The sequence below is a fragment of the Zingiber officinale genome, chromosome 6A, assembly GCF_018446385.1.
Source record: "Zingiber officinale cultivar Zhangliang chromosome 6A, Zo_v1.1, whole genome shotgun sequence".
Classification (NCBI taxonomy): Eukaryota; Viridiplantae; Streptophyta; class Magnoliopsida; order Zingiberales; family Zingiberaceae; genus Zingiber; species Zingiber officinale.
The window spans coordinates 39,311,007-39,321,856 of record NC_055997.1 but is presented as its reverse complement, the minus strand read 5'-3'; the positions used below and the strand labels follow the sequence as shown (position 1 = coordinate 39,321,856).

Genomic DNA, 10,850 nt, shown 5'->3' with positions numbered 1-10,850 from the left:
CCATTCACGAACATCTAGGGTACTTCCTTGAAAGGAGAGACAACTCCTCTACAAGGAAGTAAGAGACCAAACTAAGCTCCTTATCTCTATCCTTAGTGACACCAATTAGAGTAGTGTTCTTGTGATCTACCGAGGCGCCCTAGTGACAGGGGTTAACCGTAACATGATTTCATAGGGATCTCCTTTATTTGGTACCTAAGAATAGATACTTCAGCTTCCGGTGAATGCATGTTGATGGACAATGACTAAAAGATAGAATGTGATACATCGATACCACCACAATGAAACCCTACCCCTAGGACTCTTCATAAACCAAGTCTATTACTTCTTCTTTGCTAGTTCTCGTTTCCGTTTCCAAACCCCTTTTCTTTAGATAACTTACAACCATCAGTAGTTTAGCTAATCCTAAATGAGTCATCGCTAGTGCTTATAACCAGTTCTCATGGGATCGATAATCTTTATTACTGACGACGAATCCGTACACTTGCGGAATCGTAACACATGATAATGATGCAAGTTTGTCACTTTTTGTGGATTATGATAGGGACGACCTCATGATTTTTAATATGTGAACATATCATCCATTTTGAGAATATCAATATAATGTTGTTGATAAAAATATTGAATCTTTTTTAAAAATGAATCTCAACCATCATCTCTCATACTTTGATGTTGGTGTTTACATATTTATATCAAATTCATTGTATTTACAATATTTTGATTTTTTTTTGTAATGTTGTTGATAATTCACCGCTAATCCCTAAGATATATTTTATCAAATGTAAATTGAATGCAAAATCAAATAAAAGTATTGACTCCAAAAAATTATATGTCTTGATTTTTTTTTATCAGTAGAACTAGAATTATAATCATTTCAAGAGTGTGAGCTTGGTTTTACCTAATTGTAACGTTATACTAAGTTCACCTATAGTACTTTATGTTATAAAGACTTGATAGGGTTTCATGTTAGACGTGTACCTAACTATAAAATTCTCTTTTATAAATTTCAATAAACTGGGATAATTTTGGCTTTACACTGAGATTGTCTGGTTAGTCTGTCAATACTAGGTTACAGGTAAATCAGATATTATTTGCTATTAGTCTAATTACATTGTAATACTGCAGATAACGAAAAGCAAGTGTACTCATGCTACATTGATTATACCAAGGCACTAATTATTGCATTGCTACAGTTCGAACATCACAGCACCTATGGAAATCAACCCAGTTTAAAATTTACTGGTCTTTTAGGGTATATTTGGTTTAAATTATCATGTATAATTTTAGTTATATGATTATCAGGTAATCACATAATCAATATTATGGGAAATAAAACATAACCAAATGTTGTTTGGTTCAATCTAAATAATGTAACAAAAATATATTTGTTTGAAAATTTTAATGAACAACCTAGTTTAGTATTTTACTAGATTACCCTTAATTACAAAATCAACTATACATAATAATAATAATAATAATAATAATAATAATAATAATATTATTATTATTATTATTATTATTATTATTTAAACTCTTTTCTATTTTACTATATTTTCATTTTTTTAAATTTTTATATATATTTTAATTTTTTAATTTTGTTTTTTTTTATATTTTTATATTTTTATTTTTTTAAGTTTTTTTTATTTTTTAGGATTTTTTACATTTTTCTATTTTTAATATTTTTAATGTTTTTTAACATTTTTTATTATTTTTTGCTTTTTAAAATTTTTCATTTTTCCTATTTTTTTCTTTTTTTAAATTTTTTTAATGTTTTTTTGTATTTTTTTTTTAATTTTTTAATGTTTTTTCTATTTTTAAAAGTTTTTTTACCATTTTTTATTATTTTTAAATATTTTTATTTTTTAAAAAAAATTACGTTTTTTATTTATTTTTTATTTTTTTTTATATTTTCCATTTTTTTCTTTACATTTTACTTTTTTTTCACATTTTTCTTTTATTTGAGGATATTTTGGGTAAAAAAAAATCGATAACCCCGGAATCAAGAAAAACCTCAGTTTTTCGAGATTTTCCGATTCCTGGTTGCATGTCCCTTTTGCTGACGTGTCGGACATGAGACATTACTCGGGAATTATTGATTACCTAAATTAAATAGGATTTTTGTTGATAATCTTGGATGGATAACCAAGGTTATCAAGGATAACCCTCAATCAAACGCACCTTTAAAGACTTAAAGTCATGTGTCGTACATTGGGTCTTGGTTTGTAAACGAGGGGGAAATACTATTGTCAATTTTAAAAAGAGCATGGGCGCGAAGAAATTGCATGAATTATATTACTCAAAGTGGATAATAATTTTATTTTATCATGTATCTAGATTTTACAATTTGATAAATTTTAAAATAGACGGTCCAATTTACATTTCGCTCATCAAATAAATCAAAAAATTTCATAATTATCCGTCCAAAACAGCTAATATCTTTAAAATTATCATCGTATTAAAGAAAAATATCTTCTCACTAAATCTTAAAAGTTTGTTTAACTGTTAAAATAACTAACCGCTGCATCAAAGCCAGGTAATGTAGATAATAATCGTTGTTTAATTCAATAGGTAGAAAAAAATTTTTACATCCGTCAACAGAAAGGATTATTTTGGAATAAAACTAGAGAAAAACTACAGTGGCACCCTTTTTTAACAATAAAACGAGATTATTGTGGAATTACTAGCTAGAATGGATGGGCTGAGAAAATCAGAAAAGCGGCACGATATAATTTATCAATTTCTGGATGGTCTGTAAAAGATAAAATTTTGATGGAAATGGAATTCGGGGAGGAGATCAAAAGTCAATTTTGTCGATGTCTCGTTGGGTTCGGCGAAACACAGTGAGAAGCGGTGTGCGAGCCAAGCCGCACAAGAGCGGCGTGCAATGTTGGAGGAAGAAGGCCGTTTGGAGGCCGTCAAGTCAATGATAGATAAGTAGTCAGGTAATTTGGCATCGAGTGTGGGAGTGATTTCTTGATGGCATCTGGCTCTCTGTCCTGATTCAAATTATAAACTAAAGAGACGATAAATTCAAAAAAATATTATAATTAATTATGATCAGATTACGATCATGATCTAACCACAATTATAAATGATTCTTACCTTGATTTACTTTTTTATCAATTAGAGGATCTAGGAGATGTGACCCCATCATGAAATCATTCAAAACTTTTTTAGTTATGTATAGTCCGTTTTAAAAAATTTACAGTAGTCATGGAGATGATGATATACGACTAAATTGATGATAATATTTTAATAAAATCAACACTAATATAGTGATATTTTGATAAAATCAACACCAAAAGTATTAACGAAATCAAGACTAATATAACTACATTTCACAAAATCAATATCAAATTGGTGATGTTTTAACCAAAATAGCAAGTAATTTTTATTTTTAGTAATTTAATTTTTCATATTTTAAATTTAATTTCATTTTTCTGGAAGTTATCTATTAAAAACTAGAAATAAAAAACTTTTATTAATTATTAATATTTCTTTAATTTTATAATTTTTTATTAACCTTCTTTTATATTTTAAAATTTTTATTTAATTTTTAAAATAAAAAATATAAATAAATTTAGAAGATTATTATGAGTTTAATAACATAAATTAAAAAAAATGAGGCTTTTAGAATTTTTTTTGGATGGTTCGGTTTAAATAAAAATAATAATTTATATTTATATTTATATTTAGAATTAATAGATGAAAAATCATTTTTAAAATTAAATGCATCCTATGATAAAATTGAAAGAAAAAAAAAAAATGCGAATTCCATAATTTTGAATGCGGCCTCCTCCGGTAAAACAGCTTCAGCTTCTTCACTCCTTTCGGTGATTAGCTGGTCGATTTCCTATTTTTTTAGTACATACTTTGAGTAATTTTGCCGTTCCAATACAACGCGAGACGGGCGCTTCTTATCGCCAACAATGCACGCTCGCCATTTGTTCAGTGGCACGTCCAAAAGGAATCATGATCTCTCGCAGGAGGTTGGTGTTAAGATTTCGTGCCTCTCATGTTTTTCTTTCTCATTCCAGTTTGGTAACTTCCGATCAGCCATATCCTTGTAATGCTTGTAGAACAAACAGAGAAGTAACAAATAGGTCAAACCTTAAGAGCAGAAATTTCATACGCCTCCTCAGGCTTTCCTTGAGATTGAATGACCACTTGCTAGGTAAACAGTTGCATTGCTTGACTATGAAATTTGGAGTTGCTTATGATGTCTTTGTTGGCAGTGCTCTGTCAAACATGTATTCAAAATGTCGTTTTGTTCGAGAGGCTCGTAAGGTGTTCGATGATATGGCTTCAAAAGATTTGGCGGTGTGGAACATAATGTTGTCTTGTTACTTATTGAATGATTATAAAAGAGAAGCTTTTAATCTGTTTCATTCGATGAGGACTGAAGGCTTTATAGGAGATGGTTTTACGTTCAGTAGTTTGATAAATTTCTGTAGCCGAATGATTTGTTATGATTTAGGAATTCAGACTCATTGTTTGATTATAAAATTAGCCCTTGAATCTGATTTAGTTGTTGGTAGTTCCTTGGTAGATATGTACGCCAAATGTGCAGTCATTAAGGATGCTCGCCATGTATTCGATAGAATGGATAATAAGAATGTTGTTTGTTGGAACACTATAATAGTTGGTTATGGGAAGTGTGGCGAAGGCAAAGAAGCTCTAATGCTTTTTAATAATATGCTTCGAGGCGGGCTAAAACCAGATGGATTAACACTTGCGAGTATTCTCAGCACTTGTGCTAATTTAGCATCTTCGAATGAGGCTACACAAGTTCATGGTTATGTAGTAAAAAATGGGTTTCAAGCATATTTGTCCATTGGTAATGCTCTTATCATAGCATATGCAAAGTGCGGCAGCATCGACAATTCTGCCCGAGCATTTTCTTTGATACCTTCACCTGATTGTGTGACTTGGTCTTCCATGATTTCTTCCTATGCTCATCATGGATTGGCAATGGAAGCCATTAATAAGTTTGAGGTAATGTTACATGAAGGTATAAAACCTAACAGAATCACATTTTTAGCAGTAATCTCTGCCTGCAGTCATGCTGGATTTGTGGATGCAGGAGTGCACTATTTCAGTACTATGATTAAGAACTACCAAATAAAACCAAGCTCGGAGCACTTTGCATGTCTAATTGATCTACTTAGCAGAGCAGGTTATCTAGATGAGGCTTCTGATGTCCTATCCAGCATGCCATTCGAACCTGATGCGAGTGTTCTTGGAGCCTTAATTGGTGCGTGCAATGTCCATCGCAATGCTAAATTGGCAGAATGGGTTTCAGAAAAGCTCTTCTATTTGGAGCCAAGGAAATTAGTTAATTATGCTCTTTTGTCTAATATATATGTAGCTGAAGGCCATTGGGAAAACGTGTTATATCTGAGGAGGAGGATGAAGCAAATGTGCAGTCTCAAAATACCTGGTTGTAGTTGGATAGAGATTGGTGGCAAAGTTCACACTTTCGTCTCCCATGATAGAATACATTTACAAGATCAAGAAATATATTGTATGTTGGATACAGTAATTTGGTCGATGAGAAATAGATATTACATTTGCGATACAATCACAGATTATATTTGCAGGTGATTATACTGAATTTTCTTACTTCTATCTGGGCTCATGTTCTGTAAGATGTTGGCTTTTATGAGACAGATTTCCTGATACATCCTGCAGCCTTGTGCTACATGACTAAACTTGGTGCTCCTCAGCGAGATTTAAACTGAGAGCTAGAGAACCAGACATTTGATATGTGAGTATCAGATCATACTAAACATTTATGGTTTTCCTTTCATCGGATCTATAAAAGATTGTTATAAATATAAATTGATATTCTACGAGCAGAATTGTTTCTTTGGTTATCTGATTGAACGAATACAGATTCTGTACTTTATATTCTGCCCATTGTGATGGGTTTCTTTTTCTCCTCTATTTGAATTTTCAGTTTAAAATTAGCTATTGTGTAATCTAATTTACCTGTCAAGTGTACAGGTATAAACTTGCAAGAAAAAATGGGAAAGACCAATTGGAGTTGCTAGGAATGAAGAGCAAATGTGTCAAATGGACCACACATTTAGCAGAGTCAAGTGGACTGGACATTTGGCATACGAGAAAAAGTCTAAATGGGGCAGGTGGACTAGACATTTGGCAAGAGCAAGAAGTCCTTAAAGACCGGATAATAAGCAGGTAAGAGATCATAGTAGGTCAAATATTAGACAAAGGAAAAAAAATTAGGAGAGAACCTTTTGGATAACTCGAAGTTTATCCAAGTTGGTCGACGCAATAAACAGTAGTAGTCGACTAAGTGCCCAATTAACAACTAGATAAAACTTGATCAACGAAGGTTGGCTGACCAAAATACATGGTGGTCGACTAGATAATATAGTTGGTAAATAAATTAGACAAAGTTGGATATCTGGCTTTCGATCTAGTTAACCAAAGTGTAGAATGTGGTCGACCAAAATAGTAAAGTTAGTCAACCAAAGTTAAAATAATTATTATTGCAGAAAACAATCGAATCTCTTAATTTGATCGTCCAGGATGACAAATGGTCGATCACATAATGCCAAACAGATACTACAAATAGACGTCTGTGTTGCACATCCCATACATGAAAAAAAACTAAGAATTACAAGAATCACTCAGAAAAAAGTTTGCATTCATTTCCTTCCAAAAGTTTTCTACAAACATCGACCATTCTGACAGCTCAGTATATTCATTTTAATATTATTCTTCTTAGCTATCAAATTACTTGACTGTTGCTTGTTTTTTATTTTTTGTACTTTACTGTAAATAGATTTGTAAGGCAAATTTTGGAAAGGTTTCTTTGCCTCTTAATGGCTTTCAATTTAACAAGGAGTGATAGGGAAAGTACCTAAGAGTTATCGAATCAAATTAAATCATTATATTATTTTTCATTCTTGCTTTTAACCTTAGCGTATTATTTTAAAACCTTAATTGATTTCAAATTAATTAATCTTGAAAATTAAAAATTTATTTTATGCAATAAGCCTTTGAAATATTTAAAAATTTAAAAGCTTTATTCATACTCTACTGCTCTTCTTGATCTTACAGCTGTGACCAGTAAATATTCGATCAATTGGAATTGTTTCAGATAAGCGCAACATGACATATGAAGATGGCAATTTGGATCTGGCTGGGTAAAGCATATAATAAAGATGCAGGGTGAATTTAGATGCTGCTCTTATAATTTCTAGAGTATAAGAAGAGAAGAGAAAAAGTAAGACTCAGTGGATGCATTATCTGAATTATCCATTGGACTTGCAGTTAATGTGAAACAGAAAGGAACGTGTTCTCTGTCATGTGCAAGGGAATATGGAGATATTTGTACATGGACAAGATACTCAAATTAAATCATGAATTTTTCACGTGTGACAAACCATGAGTCTTTCCTTCTCAGGAAGAACATCAATTGCTTAAAAAGAGGAAAAAGAGAATAATAAACCAGTTGCATTTGAGTCTGATGAAGCAAACAAAAAGGGCTATAAATTGAGACAGAAGTCAATCGAGAAACTGGTGCAGAAGTTCTAGTGGATATAGAAAGATTCAATAACCATAAGGTGGAACAACCAGAATCCTTATACGAAACTTTGTTAACAGCTGATGAAAGGCAGTTAGTGTTGCTTGAAGATGTCGAGGATTGTAATAATCTTCTGGGCTCAGCAAATAAATTCACAGCAATCAATGAGTGCCTTCACTCTTAGTGATAGAAAATCTAGATAGTTATGTTATGTTTGCGAATATTCTGACTCCAAATTGAATTGCTGCCATATAATTGAAATTTATAAGAGGTTTTGCAATACTTATATTTTACATATATTTTTCTGGATAAAAGAGTAATTTTCTTAAAATATTTAATAAAAATAAATAATTTTAAAGGTGGAGTTAATCTTAGAAATTTTGATATTTTCTTATATCTCGACTATTGAAAGTTGTTTAATTCATTATCGATAAATTGAATGCCATCTAGATTCACATTCGAAGTGAATATTTTCATGTCTTTCCGAGACTGAGATAAACTTCCTTCTATTAGAATTGAAGAATTGAAGTTGAAAGTGAGCAAGATTTCAGAATTCAGAAACAAGAGTAGAGAAGTTGGTGTAAATATTGGCGTAATCGATCTCCGATCAAAATTGACCAAATTGACCAAGATTGGTTGACCAAGTTTGAGTTGGCTTGAGATGAATTTCAATATTTGATTAATATGTTTGTTGATAAGAGCGAGACATTAAGTAGAAGGAGAATTTGTTAGAGAGAGAGATTATCGATGCAATCGATCTCGAGTCAGATTGACCAAGATTGATTTGAATGTGGATGGCCAAGAGAAAAGTTAAGTAGGTCAAGATTGATAGAATACTTGATAATAGAAAAGTCCAAGTCGGCCATAGTTGATCGATACTTGGAAGCCGAAAGTTCAATAGAGAGTTGTCAATAGAGAAGTCTAGGTAAGTCATGGTTGACTAAACATTTAATAGTTGGAAGTCCAACGAGGAGATGACATGAGAGATGAAGTCCAAGTAAGTTATAGAGAACCAACACTTGACAATTGAAAGTCCAACAGAGAGTTGGCAAAGGCGAACTCCAAGTGGACCATAGAGGACCAGACACTTAACATGAGATGTGAAATCCAAGTGAGTCAAGATTAATTAGACACTTGACAATGAGGAAAGTCTAAATAGGTCAAGAAGATCCAGATATTTGGCAATAGGGAAGTCCAAACATGTCATGAAGGATCGGATGTTAGTCATGAGAAGTGAAGTCTTGACAGGTCATGAAAGATCGAATATTAGGCATGAGAAAGTAAGTTCAAATAGGTTAAGGAAGATCAGATGTTTGCTAGTGGTGAAATCCTAAAAGGTCAAGGTTGATAGGATGTTAGACTATGATGAAGTTTTTACATATCAAGGTTGATCGGATAGTAGGCAACGAAAAGCCCTAGTAGATCAAGATTATTTGGATTTTGTGCAAAGAAAGTCTTGGCAGATTGAGATCAACCAGATACTAGGCAAGAAAAACTTTACGATTGGTAAGGCTGAAATAAAGGTATCAATTAACGACTTGGTAGTAGCAATCAACTAATGAACTCTTAAATCCTAAATTCAAAATTTGAGAAGGTGTAAGGGCGTTTGTTGAAGATTAGTCGATTGATAGGTATGGGCAATCGATTGATATTATAATGAACAAAATATCTGAAACTCGACTATTCATCATCAATTAATTGTTGGAGAATAACATTCAATTGTTGTCACTATTCTAGTAAATGGAAAGTTTAGAACTTGATTGGAAACTTGACTGTTTGACTATTAGTCGATTGATGGTGTTGAGCAGTCGACTATTATAACTATGGTAGCGAACATAATATTTCTACTCAACTGTGTGACTCGACTATTTAGGCAGTAGTCGATTGATGGTCATTACCAATTGACTGTTATTGTTAAAGTTATGTTGGAAATAGCCGTTCTCCAAATGCAATATTCAAATTCAATAGAGTAATTGATAAATGGATATATACAGTTGATTGTTAGATGAAAATCAGTCCAGATTTGAAAGTTATGAAAGAATAATTTCATAGAAGATTTCAACGTTGATTCTTAGAGACTTTAAAGAGAATATTATTGGATTCCAGACTTTCAAGAGATAATCTAAAGCCACCAACAATCATGAAAGCAAAGATTAATTATTATAGAGCGTTTCTTTTACATTATTTATATTTTTATTTGTATCTTGTTGTTGGGTAAAGAATAGGTTGCAAGAAGTTTCTGTTTCCAAAAAGTCTCCAACAAAGAGAAAATTATGAAGTAGGAATTAGAAATCACATAAAATCAGTATATTTTATGCTTATTTCAATTGTATTGTTTGATTTATGTTTTTCCTTCCGTTGAGTAATAATTTATTGTAGATGTACACATGAAATTGAACCAGCAAAATGAATTGTTATTCACTTCCCTGCTAGCAATTTCAACAATTGCCACCGTAAATACTAAAATGAACGACTTATTTATAAAATTTGAAAAATAACAATCAATTAATCCTAATCATTGATAAAAAAAAAATCAAATAATTTTAACTATTTAAAAAAACTTTTAGACAGTCGGGTCTGTCAGTGACTCAGTGCAAATCCAACCGTAATATATCAAAGATAATTAAACTGATTGTTCAAATCTATTTATAGGTCACGCAACCACAATGGTAATTTTAGTCAACTAAATCTGTCTTTAATCAACTACTCTTATAAAAACTTCTAAACTAGAAATTGTTATAAAAATAATAATTTTAAGTAAAATTATTTTCATTAGCTCATTAGTCAACTCAATCATCCATTAATTCTTACAAAAAATAATTAAAACACATTAGTTAACTATTTTTCATTAGCGCTTCAACCAACCACAATCTGATCATCAATCTAACTCATCAGCTAATCTTATATCAGTCGCATGACAAATTGAACTTGCATCAATATTAGCTAACCCAAGGATTTTACATTAATCTACTGGCACATTAATTCTGTGAAACAGAGTCGCACGGCAATATTTTGTCTTGCTCAATTGAACTAAGTTGGCTAGGTAGGATCACTATAAAAACTCAAAAATTACGAGCAACAACAAATTGGGTATGAAATCTAATTAAAATGTACATTCATTTATTTTTTTTGTGTAAAATCTATCGGATAAATTTAAAATTGTTAAAAGCTAGTGAGACCAGAATTGATAAACCATTGAATTTTGATGACACGTCACAACTGTAAAGCTCTGCATACAAATGACAAAATGTTCCCCTGGCACGCATTTATACGAGAAATAAGATGAAGTCCATCC

At 31.5% G+C, this 10,850-nt stretch overlaps 1 protein-coding gene across 11 annotated transcripts; it reads left to right on the top strand.

The window, feature by feature from the left end:
• The first annotated feature begins 3,755 nt into the window (after window positions 1–3,755).
• Window positions 3,756–7,796, top strand: LOC121996310 (pentatricopeptide repeat-containing protein At2g46050, mitochondrial-like). 11 transcript variants are annotated; one of them, XM_042550239.1, is made up of 5 exons: window positions 3,756–3,989; window positions 4,080–5,600; window positions 5,671–5,767; window positions 6,007–6,201; window positions 7,090–7,796. In XM_042550239.1, exons 1-3 carry the CDS (start codon window positions 3,973–3,975, stop codon window positions 5,708–5,710), a joined length of 1,578 nt encoding a protein of 525 aa, XP_042406173.1. In that variant the 5' UTR covers window positions 3,756–3,972; the 3' UTR covers window positions 5,711–5,767; window positions 6,007–6,201; window positions 7,090–7,796. The 11 variants fall into 11 exon arrangements, with proteins under 11 accessions (XP_042406173.1, XP_042406175.1, XP_042406172.1 ...); XM_042550241.1 differs by having other exon boundaries at window positions 3,756–4,174; window positions 4,236–5,600; XM_042550238.1 differs by having other exon boundaries at window positions 3,756–5,011; window positions 5,084–5,600.
• Window positions 7,797–10,850: the final 3,054 nt, after the last annotated feature.

Coding starts and splice junctions, on each gene's coding strand:
- LOC121996310 (XM_042550231.1), top strand. CDS start 3,973: ATGATCTCTCGCAGGAGGTTGGTGTTAAGATTTCGTGCCTCTCATGTT. Junction 5,601..5,670: donor ATCACAGATTATATTTGCAG/GTGATTATACTG, acceptor TTTATGAGACAG/ATTTCCTGATACATCCTGCA.